General features: G+C 47.3%; 1 protein-coding gene across 1 annotated transcript; it reads left to right on the forward strand.

The window, feature by feature from the left end:
- Window positions 1-1,156: 1,156 nt before the first annotated feature.
- On the forward strand, window positions 1,157-17,754 carry fbxo38 (F-box protein 38). The gene is made up of 21 exons (XM_086222780.1): window positions 1,157-1,291; window positions 4,175-4,395; window positions 4,673-4,806; window positions 5,300-5,463; window positions 6,048-6,213; window positions 6,373-6,648; window positions 6,833-6,926; window positions 7,522-7,652; window positions 8,189-8,359; window positions 8,485-8,627; window positions 9,808-10,006; window positions 11,082-11,267; window positions 11,357-11,515; window positions 12,219-12,941; window positions 13,477-13,577; window positions 13,794-13,896; window positions 14,475-14,641; window positions 14,845-14,990; window positions 15,319-15,422; window positions 16,176-16,289; window positions 16,370-17,754. Exons 2-21 carry the CDS (start codon window positions 4,262-4,264, stop codon window positions 16,546-16,548), a joined length of 3,594 nt encoding a protein of 1,197 aa, XP_086078906.1. The 5' UTR covers window positions 1,157-1,291; window positions 4,175-4,261; the 3' UTR covers window positions 16,549-17,754.
- The last annotated feature ends 260 nt before the right edge of the window (window positions 17,755-18,014 follow it).

Below are 18,014 nucleotides of genomic sequence, written 5' to 3' on the forward strand. Positions count from 1 at the left end.
TCTAGGTTGCACCAGGAGGTGTATAATAAACCAGTAAGAGTGTATATCCATCCATCCATATCTTTATGTATGTATATGAATATACATCCATCCATTGTCTTCCGCTTGCTCCTATTAAGGGTCACAGGGGGGCTGCAGTCTATCCCAGCAGCTTCAGGCGAGAGGCGTGGTCCACCCTGGACAGGTCACCAGTCCATGGCAGGGCCAACACATAGAGACAGACAACCATTGGCTCTCCCAGCCACACCTATGGTCAATTTAGAGTCTGGATTAACCTGGTCCCTCTTGATGTCTTTGGACTGTGGAGGAAGCTGGAGTACCAGAGAGAACCCAGCAGGAACAGGGAGAACATGGAGACTCACACAGAAAGACCCTGTGCTCCAGCCGGGGCTCCACCCACAACCTTCTTGCTGTGAGGCCACACTGCTGACCACTGCTCCACCGTGCAGCCCATGAATATACATATTGCATATATTATACTACCTCCAGTACCAGCTGAGAAGGAGCTGATGGAGAAGAGTCAGCTGTTGGATTCTTGGATTCCCATTGCTTTGTCTGTTTCTGTGTGTGTGTGTGTGTGTGTGTGTGTGTGTGTGTGTGTGTGTGTGTGTGTGTGTGTGAATAGGAGAGTTACCAGAATTAACACTGAACTGATAAATCTGCAACAGATTCCTTCATCCCCTAATGATCCAAAACGATGTCAAATAAATGCGATCTTCAAGACACAGAATTGTACGTTATAAAATGAGCATATAGAAATAACAAACGGGAGAATCTACCACTGGTCATTTATTGAGGGATCCCATGCCCTAACTTGAAAAGCCAAAATTGTAAATGAAAAAGAATTTTAATAACTGATTACACATCTTAAATTAAAAACAGAGACTACAAACATATCATAGCCTGTGACATCACCTCTCCCGCTACTCTTCTGTTCTGTTCTTCGATGTGTGAGCGTATCTAGAGACAAACAAACAAACAAACAAACAAACCCTGTAATAACCTCACGATCTTAAATTGGGACACGTTAAAAAAATGTAATCATGAGTATGAAAGAGGTTGAGGTTGGTATCCCGGAGGAGGACACGACGTCCGGAGAGAAATGGGAGCTCAGAAGATGGCAGTAATACGGCGGACCGAGGATGACAGCTACCGTTAAAGATCAAAGACGAAGAAGACGAGCCGGAAATGTGTGCGGTAGTAGCATGCGTATCCCTGTGCTGAGCGTCTCTGCTGTACTCTCAGGATGGATGTAGAGCCAAACCCCAGCGGAATGGACAGAAAAGTACCGGTAGGCCATCAGAGATGTTGAACTTGAAGTCCGTGTGCTCGCTGCAGGGCTCACTTGTCTGGCTCTGCCTCCGCGGACTGTGTTAAATAGCTGCGGCTATGCTAGCTGGTAAGCTAGTTTTGACAAAGACTGGGTCGGGTTGAACTGAACGATAAGCTTAACTTTACGTTACCGTGTCAGCTGAGAATTGATGGAAACTCTCCATGTTGTTTTTAGTTCCCTCGTCATACACGATCGTTGAACTTTTACGTGTTTTCAAACACTGTTGTTTGTCAATTTGCTATGACTACCAAACGTGGCTGTTAATGTTTTGGAGCTATTTTGTCAGCTAATGTCGCGCTGTAACACGATTTAACACTCTTCGACACTCTTTTATTTTGATCTCCGGGTCGTTTTTCTGTTTCGGCGTCACCCTGCGCTCACTGGCATCAGAGGAAAGAAGCGTTACAGATTTAATTCTTCCATCAAACTACGTCGTTAGCTGTTGTGGTGCCGGTGCCACCGCTGCACTCGTCCCGCTGATGTAGACGTGAGTCCACGCAGCAAAGGAACTTTTCTCTAAACGCGCACAAGTCAAGACCTCCACGCTGGGTTAGCCCAGGTTACCCCTCATCAGCTTTTACTGTCCAAGCCAGAGTTGAGCTAAAGTTGACGACGTCACTGCGACATCATTAGAGTTGTTCTCAGACGTGACAGCGCTGTTATGGACTGCAGCAGTGTTGCGACCATGCGAGGCAGTGAGTAAGCATATTAGTTTAACCAGTGATCACTTTGTATTATCAATAATCTGATCTGGTAGGACTGGCTTCTCTCAGACACACTCAAGCCAGGCTCAATGGTGACATTTTCATGACTCTTAACTTGAGAGGTTTCCATATTTCTTTTGGCTGCAAAGTCACATGTTCCTGATATGGGGTCAGGATATCCAAATGTTTGTTTATGAATCCGCTGCTGAGTTTTGGAGGGAGACCAGCTGGCCGATGGTGAAAATGATGTGTTCAGCAATTTATCTTGTGCTTTACATGTGGATAGATGATACATTTCCTTTTGAAGGAATAGATGTGGGTTTTTAAAACCGAAGTCTAAACTGTAGCTGCCGCAGGAGTTAGTCTGAGACTTGGTGAGCTCTGGAGCTGCTGGGGAGAGCAGGGTGAGGCTCTGCCTTATTGCTCATGAAGCTAATAATGCATTGACATTTTGCTCGACTGATTATTCATGTCCAGATGTCATCACACGGTAACGTATATAAACAATCCACCTTGCTGTCATATGTATGAGGCCTGAATAGAGGAGACTCTGCTGCCACGGTGAATGGTTTGCTTATTGATTTGATATGTGACCTTTAGCACAGACGATCGGATGAGTGAGCTCACCCCAGCAGAGAGAAGTGGCAGTGTTCAGTAAGCCGGACCTGGAGATTGCAGGAGTAAAGCCAGCCTGGTAGAGAAGAATGACCAGGAAGACGCTGTGTTGCCTGAGTCCCTGTCCCGTCCCTTTGTCATACTGACTCTCAGGAAGCCTGTCCTGTCGTCCTGACAGTCCTGGGCTACTTCATCAATCCAAGCACAACAGATAAGACCTAGTTTACAACCCAGAGGGAGCAGGTAGTCAAGGTTACAGCTATGCTTTTGAAAGCTGCTGGCATCTCCAATTAGCCCATTTAGTACTTAATTATACATATTGTAGCTGTAATGCCTCCAAAAAATACCCTCTAGTATGTCCTGCCAGAGTTTCCTGCTGATTGTCGCAGCTGAGTGTGAGATGATTTGCTGTGTTAGCAGGAATGTTCATTTTTATATCATTAGTGTCATTTTAATCGAAAACCCCATTGAAACACTGAAGCTGATGTGGATGCAGGACTCGTTTGCAGCGCCATCGTATTTGATTTGATGTGGTATTGTGACCTGCAGTGGGCTCCATCATAAGCATGGCGCAAATGGGCGCTCGCTCAAGCGCAAGCGTCATTGTTTGGTTCGAGCCAGCGCAAATGACGCTTTGGCCATCAAGCACTCTCGCCATTTAACTGGCAAATTGACTTGTGCTCCGTCTAAAATGGCAACACACAAAGTCCACAAAGAGAAGGACACGAGGCACTCTGATTGGTTTGATGTCACACCCGAAACACACTTGTCAATAATTAGTTGTGTAATGACGGCTTCTGCATTGTGGGTTACGCACCCTCTAAAAAACAAAATAAGGCTGAAAAGGCCCTGAACGCACGGAGCACAGATAGCGACATCTGCCAACCACCTGGCGCCCCAGATTGCTCAAAGGCCCCAGTAAGTCTTGAACAAATGTTGTGCGTTTTTGCAGTTTTGCATTTCCAACCATCTTCCATCAGTTTTGATTCACTGTGCAGAGCTGCTGGTGGACCAGATCAGTTTCTGTTCCATTCGAGGGGTGCTGATGGAGGAAAAATGAAATCCATCCATCCATTTTCTTCCACTTACCCTATTAAGGGTCATGGGGGGGGGGGGGGGGTGGAGCCTATCCCAGCAGCCTTCAGGTGAGAGGCGGGGTTCACCCTGGACAGGTCACCAGTCCATCACAGGGCCAACACACAGAGACAGACAACCATTGGCTCTCACAGCTACGCCTACGGTCAATTTAGAGTCTGGATTAACCTGGTCCCTCTTGATGTCTTTGGACTGTGGAGGAAGCTGGAGTACCAGAGAGAACCCAGCAGGAACAGGGAGAACATGGAGACTCACACAGAAAGACCCCGTGCTGCAGCCGGGGCTCCACCCACAACCTTCTTGCTAGGGGGCGGCAGTGCTGACCACTGCTCCACCGGGCCGCCAAAAAACGAAATAATAAATGTAAAATAAAAGAGGTGTATTGTCTTTGATAACATTAATGTTCCCTTCACTCTTATGTGTTCAGATGTGAGAGTCATGTGTGGGAAATAGAGCCTCCAGGCTGCAGGAGGGAGGACGTGTGTGTACAAGCCAGACCAGTGAGGAGGAAGTGATGGGTCCGAGGAGGAAGGCCTCTAAACTCCAGCCTGTAGGGGGCAGCAGTGGGGGGGAAGCGGTCCTGAGGCCCACTGAGCCCAAAGACTACATCAATGAGCTGTCCCATGAAGTCCTCTGTCACATATTCAGGTACTGAGTCCTCCTGTTCTACAGGTTACTGTATACTCTATTGCCAGTTTCCAATGATGCAGTAGGATGGCAGCATCATGGGAGGGGCTTCATATGAATGCTGGCGATGTCATAGTTTGTCGCATTGTTACGTTTTCCTTAAATTTTGTCATACACCTGACAAATAAAAGTACTTCATCACATGATGCAAAATCCTGTACTTCCAGCTGCTTTGACGGTTGATCAACACGTTCTCATCACATCATTCAAGGCTTGAGTTGTGACCTTTGTTTCGCAGGTACCTTCCTATGAAGGACATCATGTGCATGGAGTGTCTGTCCAGGAAGCTCAGAGAAGCCGTGACTCTGTACCTGCGAGTGATCAAAGTGGTGGATCTTTGCGCCGGTCGCTGGTGGGAGTATATGCCTTCAGGTACCACTACGCAGTAGTCGAAGTTTCATCGTGTGATGAAGAGTTGTAGTTTGAATGGTGGCTGCCCCATCCGGCAAAGAGTGATTTCAGTGAAAGCAGAGTGAGAGAGCAAATCTCCTGTAAAACAGTCCCAGGTGCATCGTAGGGTTCCTGCAGAGGTAGAATTAGTAGAACGTTCTTCAATTTGCTTTATGTGTTTGACATTAAAATGACCGACTGGTCGCGACCGCTTCAGTCCTTATCGGGGTCACTGTCAGCAGTGGCTCACCTTATCCATGAATAAGCTCTCCAACAGTGGATCAGCACTTACATCATGTTCATCAACATTTTCGTGGTTTCTTTTCACTTTTTTACGCTAGTGTTGTCCACTACTTCACTTGTGAATGGCGTATAGACCTGGCCACTGCCTGATTCTTGGCTCACGCAGCAGTGGATGAGGGTGCTCGGTTTTGAAGAGAGTGTCTGATTGTTGCTGTTGTATTTCCTGGTTTAGGTTTTACAGACAGCAGCTTTTTGCTCCTTTTGAAGAAGATGCCTGACCTGGAGCAGCTGTATGGCCTCCACCCTCGGTACCTGGAGCGGAGACGAGTCCGAGGATACGAGGCGTTCAGTATACCTGGAGTCCTGGAGGCGCTCCAAGCCTGTCCCAGTCTGCTGGTCAGTATGAGATATCGACCCTGGGGACATCAGTATTCAGAGTTCTCTTATCACAAGAGCACAGCTTTAAATACAGGTGTGAACATACTCAGATGCGTCCTGAGATCCACCAGGAAGGGAAAGTATATCAGCAGGACCAAATGTTATGTTCATATGGGCTTTCCAGAGAGAGGGGGATGGGCTGAAGACAGAGGTGGTTAGTTGGTTGGTCAAGAACCTTTTTGTCACGCAGAACTGTGCAGAGAGAACAAACTCCCACAAGTATGTCACCTCGGCTACCTGCTATTTAAACCCCCACATTCAAATGAGGACTGTGCTTATAAAGAATTTACTTCTGGGCTGAGAGCATCTCTCCAGTTCTGCACATTGATTTTTTTAGTTTTGGTCACAGAAACTGATGATCTTTGGGCTTGGAAGTTTTTGTCCATTCAGGGTTGGTGAACTCGGTTCTCAATTTATATTCAATGTATACTTCATATTTCAGAAACTTTCAACTGTGAAATCTGCAAGATGCAGTTTGCAAGTGATTAAAAATAAAAAAAATCAACTGGATACTCTCATAATGGAATGTGACTTTGCTTCAGGGCGTGGAGACGTCCCACCTGGAGCTGGTGGAGGCCATATGGAATTACATGCCCCAGGTTCACATCCTGGGAAAGTTCCGCAACCGAAATGGGGCGTTTCCCATTCCTGCTGAGAACAAACTGACCATCCCCATCACTGCAAAGATCCAGACCCTGCATCTAGTGGGTGAGCAGGGCATCACAACACCTCGCAGCTGCGATACTGCAGAATCAAATGTGTCTACCCAGTGAATCAGATGAACTGGATGTGACGAGTTCTGTCCTGTTCAAGAAGTCCCTCGGGCTCGTACTGATGACTTATGTCTTGCTGCATTGTTTGTTGTAGGCGTAAATGTCCCAGAGATCCCTTGTGTCTCCATGCTGCGCCATCTTTACCTGAAGTGGGTCCGTCTCACCAAGCCACAGCCATTTAAGGACTTCCTGTGTGTGAGCCTCAGGACCTTTGTGATGCGGAACTGTGCCGGACCAACCAACTCCCTCAAATACGTTCCCCTGGTCACGGGTTTGGCATCAGCCCGCAACCTGGAGCAGCTAGAACTGGTGAGGGTCCCCTTCCTCGGCGGGCTGATCCAGCATGTGGTGGAAGACAGCTGGAGATCAGGTGAGGAAAAATGTGTGTTTTTGTAAATCCCTTCTCCCAAACATCCTGTACTTGTGACCAAAATAAAAACCTCTGTTGGTTCGGGTCTTGTAATGGCATTTTTTTTTTTCCATAGGAAGGAAAAAAGTGAAGATCCACACCTTCGCTTTAGCCTCTCTGTAATGCTGCTTGTGTTTCACTGCAGGAGGATTTCGGAACCTTCACACCATTGTGTTTGGGGCCTGTAAAAATGCTCTGGAAGTGGACTTGGGCTACCTGGTCATCACTGCTGCTCGCAGGTCCTCAGCCAAGCAAGCCTCCTCACACTGACAGAAAAACAACACTGGCGTATGAGAGCGCTTCATGTTCTCTAAGTGTTAAAAGCACAGATTTTTGCCTTACTTGTGCTTTATTTCTGAAGAGCATGATGGTGTTTATCCTTGACGCATGTATGAAATCTGTTCTTTTGCTCTGACATCATTTGCCCTACATTTTGATGCATCGAACGAAAGAAAGTTTAAGAATGTAATATAATTTACAACTTGAGTTTTCAGTCAAAATGCTCCACTGGCATTTTGACTGAGGTTGTTGGAGACGATGCTCAGACTTCTCAGAAGTCGTCGATCCAAATTGCTCAGCAAGTCGTACTTGCAGCAGAATAGTCGAGGCCAATTTTTTGTCTTATTGACAGTCTGTTGTCTCAACATGTCCATGTAAGTGACAGTAACCGTCACAGCATTATCTTGTTATGCAGAAGTCTTGTGAGCAAACTCAATCTAAAGAGTCATGTGGTAGATATTTTTAACTTTTATCTGAGAGTGGAACGTATCGGGAGCTTTCAGTGGGACAGCCAAGAGGACCAACTTGTAATTCGACGAGTTTGTGTGTTTACAGGCTCCATGAGCTGCGCATCCAGCCTTCCCTGACTAAAGATGGAGTCTTCTCAGCTCTCAAGATGGCTGAACTAGAGTTTCCTCAGTTTGAGACGCTTCATCTGGGATATGTGGATGAGTTCCTGCTGCAATGTGAGTTCCTTCTCTCAAAGATAATCACCAGGCTCAGAAAAGAGACGTGGCTGTGTGTTTTTGTTAATAACAAAGAAAATGCTCCCAGACGGGAGGAAATGATGCGTGAAAGAGAGACCGTGGTTGAGTCTGAAACGCCACGGTCCACATTCGTTAAACTGACTTGTTCTGTAGGAGTGAAAAGCTTGTGGATGTCAGGTTGGTTTTGTTTCTATGTTTGCTAAGACCAAGACACACGCACAGACACGCATGGACGACTCCCGTTCACAGTGAGAGCAGGTCCAGTTTCAGTCGAGGCAAAAAAGATCCGACTTTAGACGTTGCTCATGGTAAACAAGTTCAAACAGTCAGCACATTGTGACTTTGATACTTGAATGTTCAGTTTACAGCTGCATAAAAACATTCTCTGTTGATGGATCCTGTGTTGTATTGATCCGTATTCTACTTCCACTGAACAGACATTCAGCAGCGTGTGTGTGTGTGTGTGTGTGTGTGTGTGTGTGTGTGTGTGTGTGTGTGTGTGTTTGTAAATGCAGGCAAGATGAGTCACTCAGAGCTGGTCAAGTATGGTCTGGCTGATGTCATAGAGAACCCAGGCATCATCACTGATATCGGCATAAAGGTGGTGAATGAGGTCTTCACGAACATTAAATACCTGCTCATCTACAACTGCCCTCACCTGCACAACCCCCACCACTGGATTACAGGTAAACACACTCCTCACTCGCCTACTCAAACGCACAGCCCCGACATTAACGTCCATCTGTTTGCAGTGTTCTCCGTCTCTGTTAGACTCTGAGATGGTGGGTAACATTCAGGTTTGTGTCCTCAGATCAGTCCAGATGGAGCCGGCTGGTGGATCTCACTCTTGTTCGCTGTCATGCTATCAAACTGGAATCCTTCTCCCAGTTCATAGAGTTACTGCCCAGTCTGGAGTTTATATGTCTGGACCAGATGTTTCGAGAACCACCCAAGGTACTACACAGTACGTTCAGCAGAACACTCTTCCTCGTGTAGCTCTTTCCCAGGACGTATGCATCTGTAGCAGCCACGTCTCTGCTGCACAGGCCAGGTCTTCCCTGCACTCTCTCACCGTGAACCGGAGAGCTTCGTAGTGTAAAGCAGGTGGGAGCGAGATCACGAGGAATCAACCAGTGGTTTGAAATCGCTCAATAATATTTCTTTGCAGGAATACTCTCAATGGGCCTCATTCACTGGCTTTTCTTACGAAGAAATGCTTTCTTTAGCCCCGTGAAGAGTTCTGACTCACCAAAGTTTTTGATAAGGGATTCTTTCTCTTGAATAAGAAAAAATCTTTGCTCCCTCGAGGGTACAATATTATTCAAAATCATACCTTTTTATCATTTAGACCATCCATCCATTTTCTGTACCGCTTATCTGTAAGGGTCGGGGGGGGGGGGGCTGGAGCCTGTCCCAGCTGACATTGGTTGAGAGGCAGGGTTCACCCTGGACAGGTCACAGTCCATTGCAGGGCCATCAGGAGCAATTAGTGGTTCAGTATCTTGCTCAAGGAGACTTCTACGTGGTCACCGGGGGAAGTGAGGATCGAACCAGCGACCCTTCGGTTTCTAGACGGCCACTCCACCCCTGAGCCATGCCGCTCCCTATTTTTGGCCACAGCTTTCTGTAAATAATCATCTTCATGAGGCCTAATTTTACAAAACCATATGGTGTTGCAGAATAATCTCACATTCACATGAATTATTCTGACACGTGACTGATGATGATCCACGTCAGATCCCTCTGGAGAAACTTCTCTCCTTTTTATTTCTCGGCACTAAAGGTAATTCATCAAAGGGGAGTCCATAACCATTACTTTGTGGCCCGTTGTTGAGGCTTTTTTGATTTGCAGTGCTTCCAAAAGTGAAATAATCTAGTTTAAAGGAAAAAGAATGTTCAAATGCTAAAACCTCCAACTCCATACCATTAAGACCCACCACCGCTCTCACCACCACTGCCCTGAGTCGACAGCTGCACAAAAGCTGCGCAAGAGCACAGAATACAAGTGATGATTGAAAAAAAATGTAATTTGTATGATGATTTGTTTGATACAGTGTGTGTGTGTGTGTGTGTGTGTGTGTGTGTGTGTGTGTGTGTGTGTGTGTGTGTGTGTGTGTGTGTGTGTGTGTGTCAGGGCTGTGCCAGGGTGGGCCTCAGTGCAGGAACTGGTATTGGTGTGTCCTCAGCGCTGGTCAGCAACCAGAACTCCAACAATGACAATGACAACAACAACAACCACCACCACCACAACAACAATGAGGCCAACCTGCCTCCGCCTCCTCCTCCACCTGCGAACAACAACAACAACCAAAGACAACAGCCGCAGCACAATGGCAAGTCCTGCGTTCCTCATCAAAACAGCAGCAGCTCATTATTCTGAAGTATTTACAGTGCCTCACTTTTCACATCTTTTTGTTGCCAACAATCTACGGTTCTCCAATTCTCCAATTTCATTTAGCAGACGCTTTTGTCCAAAGCGACGTACAACACAAGCAAGAATTTAGACCTAATTAAGGAGAAGTCCATAGGAAGCGCAAAAGTGCTTCAGTTGTGATTTGGTCACAGGTACTGCCATCTAGTGGCAGAAGAAGTGTCACCCCTCCCCCCCCTTTTTTTTTTTTTTTTTGGACAAACATACAACATGACACAACACAGTTGGTGCTACATAATCACTAAGTGCTGGGTCTTGGACCCTCTGACTTATTCTACCCCAAAGAGGAGAAGAGTCAGGTTCAGTGCCTCGGTGCTCTCTGAACAATTGAGTCTTCAATTGTCTCTTAAAAGTAGAGAGGGACTCAGCAGAACGCACGGAATCTCTTGAAAATACTTCTATGTGTCAAAATGACTGACACCTAAATGCTCTTCACAATTGTAACTGCACTGTGAACAGATGAGGTTTGACAAACTGTGTTATGGCAACTTCATTGTTCATAGAAGTTGGAGGCTACACGGATGCACTAAAGCAGAATTCAGGTGTCCAGGACGAGTGAGAGAGTGAGGACCTACCGAGTGTAATTCATTTCTGACATGAATGAAATCCAGCTGCTTTGATGAACCGGAGAGAGGAACCTGGACGAGTAGAGCAGACTGGCTGAATGCATGAAATAGTGACTTACTTACCGCTGCTCCACTGAAAATCTCATAGGCGCAATTCAGTTTCAGGAAACTTTCTGTTGAAACACAAACATAAAATCATCCTCGTGGCTCAGACATACGAGGCAGCAGACAACAATCCATCAGAAGACCTTGAATAGGTTTTACACTGATGACCATGAAGTTATGAATATTCAATTTCTGCAAAAAGATCCCCTTAAATACTCAAGACTGTTACTTTAACAGCAGTCGGATCAGTGGAACCAGGTGCCCGCATCCTCCTGATGAGTTTGTAAAGAAGTTGTGTTTTCACAGCACCGGTGGAGGTCAACGGGATGGAGGATGAGCAGGTGATGCTGCAGGAGGAGAACGTGGGGGGCGAGCCTCGGATAGAGCTGAGAGGAGCAGAGGGGGAGGGGAGAGTGGAAGAGGCTGATGTGGCTCCAGGCCCCAGTCGCCCTGCTGGAACACCTCAACCACCTGATGATGACGAGCAAGCAGGTTCGCCCTGAACATCTCCACTCCCATGTTTGTAATAAACTACTAGCTTTATCATTTGTTTGAAAGTGCTGTGTCCTTCCCAACTCCAGGCCCCAGCGGTTTAGTCCAGCAGTGCAGACCGCCTGGAACTGCCATTCCCAAGCCCCCCCTGGTCATCTCTGACTCAGACAGTGAGGAGGAAGAGGAAGGCCTCGTTTCACGGCTAATGCCAGCTTCCTGTTCCCAGCATTCTGCCTCTTGTACAGAAGGTGTCAGCACAACACCGAACACACCCAGCAACCACAGCAGTGTGCAGCTCATATGGGGTGATGGGTGCCATTTGGGGTCAGTAAAAGGACGCCCCCAGTATGAGGACATAAAGTATGACAGAGTCAACCAGTTTTTTCGCAAACTGAAAACAGTCGAGCCCTGCAGATAGAACCAAAGCTGCTGCTGACACAGTCAGGGAGCCAATAATAATCAAGACATTCTGCCCCCCTTGATTATCAAAACACAATCAGGCACTCGGGAATCAGTGCTGCCAAATCGGGACAAACCTTGCAGCTGCTAATATTCAGGGGGAAACCATCACAAGCAGTGGAGTGCCAGGCTTCAAGCTGTTTGCAGAGGCTGGAATTATTGGTTTCAGAAGCTTTACCAAACTGAGTCCTGACCAAAGTAGTTTGGTTTGAATACACGTCACATTACTTTTAAACAGCAGCACAAAACTCTCTCTTTTTACATGACTGATGGGTGATAATGCTCTCAGGGCTTCTCATTGGTCATTCTACTGAATCTGTGCAAACTGCTGTCCAGCAACCCTACAGCACATCAAAGAATTGAAGGGTGTCAGTATTGGATGTTTACATCAGCCAATGGGACTGTCATTTTGAAGTTTTCAAGAAATAAAAGGAAGCAAATGGTTGCCTCCCCAGTTTAACGTGTGTGTGTGTGTGTGTGTGTCATTTCCAGGAAAGGGAAAGACCCCTTTGCGGCGGAGCAACAACGTGGCTGTATCAGCGGCGGTCTCAGGGGATCCAACAAAGTCTCAGGTGTCAGAGAGCAGCTGTGAGAAGAGCTGTCAGGTGACAAGTGAACAGATCAAGGCAGACATGAAGGCTGCTGTTGAGACCAGCAGGAGGACTATGAGTAAAGGAACTAGCACAGAGACCGGCGAGACCCCCACGAGGCCCGGGACTGACAGTGGGTCAGTACGGGGAGCAGGGCTCAGTGGGGCTGCAGAAAGGACTGGGGTGAGGCCAGTGGCTGGGTGTGGGGGCAGGGTTGGACCTGGAGTGGTCACATCCAGGCAGGTGAGTGGATGTGGGAGGCTGGTTACTGGAACCCCCCACAGAGAATCCACAACCACGGACAGAGCTACAGGAAGTTGCAGGACTAATGACAGCACAGAAGGACACTTTGGGGCCCAGAGAGGCAGCGATTGCGCACAGGCGGCCGGGTTTCGGCAGGGCTCTGGTGCTGCTGCTGTGGAGCATCTGGAAGCTGGTGCTGCTGCTGGAACCCACACCCCCAGGAGAACAGCGCTCCTGATTGGACAGGGAGCAAGACAGCCTGCTACTACTGATGGTTCAGGGGCATTGCAGGGTCAGGCCAGAGATGAGGACTTCATTCCTCGACGACCTTTGACCCGATCTTGCACCCGTATGTCCTCTGCGTCCCTGGTACCTGAGACAGGTAATGTCTGATGTGTCCCCTGAGCATCAGTGTCTTTTTGTTTGGGTGCAAAGGCTCAGTAAATCCAGCAAAGGGGTTACTGGATGGGCGGCTCTGTAGGTTACTCCACCAGAGTGGGCGGAGCATCACCACTTACTCACACACCCCCTCTCAGAGAAGGAAAGGTGTGTTTTGGTGCATTGTTTTTATCAACTTCACAGTTGACTCTGCTTTTTTTTTTAACCATGTATTTTTATAACAAGAGTCAAACGTAACAATTCCTCTAAGAAAAATTCTTCTGACTCATTTCCACCATCCAAAATCAACCCTGTCCAGCCTGAAACTATCAAGACCAAATATGCACGGGACACACACAGAGCTGCGTTTCTGTAATTCTACCAAAGAGCCTCTCCTCTTTTTCAATACCGGTAACATCAAAACCTTGACCTCATTTAAGGAGTCATGCCTGTGACAAGGGGTCCCTGGCGGACTGAACACAGCAGTCGCTCCTTATTGTTGCGTTGTTTGAGGGGATGTTTCCATCTGTGTTGTGTAGATCTTTCCAGAGCCAGACCTCGGGTAGCGATGAGGAGGAAACGAATGGCTGACAAATCAACAAGTACTTCCGACCCGGTCACCGAGGACGACCACATACAGGTACACACACACACACACACACACACACACACACACCATCTGCCCAGTAGACGTTTGTTTTCACAGTGACGTCACCCTTTTCTGTTGGTGTTAATAAAAATAGACAACTTGACAAAGTCTGGAAGGGTTTGATAACTATGACCTCAAGCCAAGCCCAGATGATGTCACAGAGACAGAGGAGTGGAAGCGTCTCTGCTCATGTTTGTCCTCCTGCAGGTTTTGTCTCTGAAGAGTAAGAACCTGGTGGGCATCACTCTGACCAACTGTGGAATCACTGACCTGGTGCTCAAGGATTGTCCCAAGATGATGTTCATCCACGGTAACTCGCACCACCACACTGTTGTTCACCTTCGCATCACATCTGACTGAGACGGACCAGTAATGTTCACCAGCACAGTCCTCATAGGACGGGGCAACTTGACTCTCGTACACGCCTGTTTTGGTGCTGATTGTCAAGTCAGTCACACATTTTCTAGTAGCTTCAGTCTTTGTACGTAGTGACGTCTTTTAGCATTGAATGTTAAACCGTTAGCTGCAGTGATGGATGGTCATCAAATCAGAATTGTCCCTCTACAGGCTGTGTGAGAGTCAGTTATTGGTGTATTATTGAACCGTCCCTCTAGAAGGTGTAAAATAACGTTTTTAGACTGATGTGCAGTGCAACAGTCATAATTAAGTCAATATTGTAGAGTGTGAACACGACCTGCTCCAACACAGGGTTTTCTGTGGGTCTGGGTTTAGTTTACTCCAACTAAACCCAGCTGAGAGACTCGTATTCAACTTTATGTAGTAAAAAAGTACACTTCCAGCAGCTTGTTCAGCCACAAACTACTACCCCCAAATCTCTCATTCTCTCTCTCTCTCTCTCTCTCCCTTGCTCCCCCTCCCTCTCTCCAGCTACCAGATGTCGAGTGCTGAAGCAGCTGCGAGTGGAAAGTGCCCCCATAGTCAACAGATTTGATTATGCTCAGTGCAAGAAGCTGGACATGGAGCAGGTCCTGGATCAGATCCTGAGGATACCTCCTGAGAGAAACCGCATCATCTACATGCGGCCTATGCACAGGGTAGGAGGTCCGAAAACAGACGACGGACATCCGGGCGTCTTGATGTGTTGAATCATCACTTTTTTTTTCCTTTTTTTAACTTTATTTTTCAATCAGTATTTGACACAGCAGAAAAACATACAGGAATACAGAACCATCGCTTTTATCTCTTGTTCTGTTTTGATTCCCGTGTCTCTCCCTCACTCTCGCCGTTCTCTCCTCAGATTGACTCAGTAGCGTTGGAGCGTCAGCTCTTCCAGGGTCCCTACCCCTATCACATCGCGATAGTGCACGAGTTCAGCAACCCTCCAAATATACGCAACAAAGTTCGCATTCGCAGCTGGATGGACACGATCGCCAACATCAGCCAGTGAGTAGTGACCAAGAACACATGAGCCACGACTTACACTTGTAGCTCTTTTCTGGGACATGAAGAAGCAGCGCTTGCCCCCTCCTGCCATCAGCACCACAGAGGGGCTCCAAACGATCTGTTTTACAAGTGGAAATCCACAACTGCAGCTCTCGAGTGCGGGTGGTGCGATGTGTCCTGCTGGGTGAAAGAGTTTTAGTGCAGCTGGTTGAGAGCGAGACGTGGTTCAGATGACTCCACAGCTCCAAAAGGACCCACCAAAGTGTACTGTAGAATCTGTAGGTCTGATCATAACACCGTGAACGTCTGGTCTCCGTCTCTCTCCCAGGGAGTTAATCAAGTACGAGTTCTTCCCAGAGGCCACCAGGACGGAAGAGGATGTGAAGAAGTATCCTAAATACCCCTGGGGCCGAGACATTTACACACTGGAGGGTAATACTGACATACCTACCTCACATCCAAACAGTTCACTGTAAGATAGACACGCAGAAGAGGCTCTCCTACGAGCTCCTAGGTACCAACACAAACACTTCAAATGACCAGTGTTTCTGGTGATGGTCAGAGCTCCTCTGGGCTCCCCATCATCAAACTCAGATCTGACTGCATCAGAGCTACGCTGACCCTGTTCCCACACACGCACACGCCCGCACACACGACTACCTCCCTAACTGCAGCAACTGTCCTTTGCACTCGTTTTAATGCAGACTATTTCTATATAACATTCTTAACTGCACTTTAATGTTTATTACTTATATTACCTTTCATCTTTTTCGATGCTTGGGACATTGTAGCTGCGACAAGAGATCCCGCCAAACGATGTATTCTTATACGATGACATCAAAGCTTCTTATTCGTATTCAGTGTCCTATAAGGCCTTGGAGGAGCTGCTGCTTTCATTTCCTGCATGTTGGAATTGTATGTCTCAACACACTCAGACACTATGAAGGGGAGGGTCGGGTGCTTATACGGCCCGGTCCGACCCGTAGGTTCATTATGTCTTCGCTCTGCCCTGAAGCTGACTACCAGCATGTCTCTCTGCTGGTGCTCTGCAGCAGCCACATTCCCGGTGATCACGTGGAAGCAGTTTCAGACTGAATATTGATGATAACAAAGATTTTATGGTCCATTAAAAGCTGAACAGGACTGAGATTTGGCTTCAGTTGACTGGGCTCCTGTTGTTCCCAGGGCTGGTGGATGGCGCCCCCTACAGCATGATAACAGACTTCCCTTGGCTGAGGACACTGAGAGCAGCTTATCCCAACAGCTACGCCCGCTATGACTTTGAGGACGATGAGTGCAGTGAGTGCAGTTGACACTTTTATTACAGTTGTACCTGCAACAGCAGCTGAAATGTTCTCCCCTCTCGTGTTCTTTGTTAGCCACCATCTACGCGCCGCGGCGGAAGGGCCAGCTGTCAGCTGACATCTGCATGGAGACCATCGGGGAGGAGATCTCGGAGCGTCGACAGAGCAAACGAGGGGTTTTTCAGAGAGTTGTGGTCCTTTTCCTCCATCACTGTGACACACCAGGCGAACCTGTCGATGATGACTACATCTGAGGGTGGTGCTGTAGCTGCAGGCCAGAGCTGCTTCCAGGATCGACCAGAGCTCACAGCTGAATGTGTAGTTACAGGTGAAGGCCTCTGGGGGGCGCTGCCAAAGTTGATAAGACATTAAGCATTTCCCAGGAATCTGCAGAGTTTTCTCCTTTTTCATATCCATGGAGACAGACACCAGTCCAGGCATTCCCTGATCTCAAATCAGAGCAGCATTCTGCTTCCATGTGGTGGTAGTAAAGAGTCGTCTCTCTCTGCTGCTGAGAGGTCAGTATGATCCCACTTGTATTCTCACGTTGTCACGAAGACCATCAGACCCCAAGGAACACTCTAAATGTGTCTTCCACAATCGCGAAAAGGTCATAGAACATATTACAGTTCTGCGTTGTCCTTTTTTGGTTTTTCGGGTGAAAAGTGCGGTATTTAGGCACCACCTCCCTGCAGTGTATCGTCACTGGTGTGTGTCGGGCCTGTGAGTCCTGGTCACACTGTTTGGCTTGGTACCACAGGAAGAGCACAGGTGTAATTAACCTCATTAATGATGGTTGTGCTCCATTTATCGTGGTGATTTGCGTACAGAATACAAAAGTGACTTCTGTCAGACGTCGATGCTCTCCACATTGGTGTCTGTACCACGACTGCACTTTCTCCACTTGGAATGTCCCGCTCTTGTATCCTGAAGAGGCGAGGCAGCTCCCTCCCTCCAGAACCTACAGGAAACGAGCCAAGACATAACACACTCAACCAACTTGTGTGTAATACGTGAAGTTAGAATGTACTCGTAGCCCCTGGTGCTTCCTGCTGTGAGAGGAGATGCTCTTACGTGTGTTTGCGCCGGCCCTCAACCTGGTCCAAACTAACATGAACTGAACCCGCCGCCTCTGATAGGTGTGTTAGAACAGGTTTGTTGTATCTGTACTCGGCTCTGCCCCGGGGGGCCTCTAATGGGTTCAGGATGTGGATTTTCCTTTAAAAATAGGAATGTTTTGGGTGGAGATGGATGAAAAGTGTTAAAAAGTGACAGTGAGAAGCTGTCGAACTGGTTGAACTGGTTGAACTGGTTGAGAGGACTGAGTATAAAGAGTCCAGCCTTCTTTTTGTGAATTTACAATTGTACAGATGTGTTGGAGGATGATGTACTTCCATGGTGTTTATATGTTTATAAGAAAAGAGCAAGAGACTATTTCACATAATGAAAAATAAAAATCAGCAGGAAATCATGTTCTCTTGTGTTGGATCTTCATTTCATGCTCTTCGCCGATGTCATGCTCACATTCTTGGGGGTGATGTTTCGGGTTCCAAAATTCCAGGAATGTTCAAAGTTGGAAATGAATGCAGTAGATTAGCTGGGTAATTCATTCCAACTATATTTACCTGGACACAAAACATGCATAACACACACTCTTAAATTACATTTTATTTGCTCTGTTTGTAAGTAGAACTCCAGTGAATCTTTTATCCATGTAATG

This window comes from Aulostomus chinensis, chromosome 13, assembly GCF_037954235.1.
Source record: "Aulostomus chinensis isolate RoL2024-O1b breed Wild chromosome 13, RoL_Achi_v1.0, whole genome shotgun sequence".
In the NCBI taxonomy this organism is placed as follows: domain Eukaryota; kingdom Metazoa; phylum Chordata; class Actinopteri; order Syngnathiformes; family Aulostomidae; genus Aulostomus; species Aulostomus chinensis.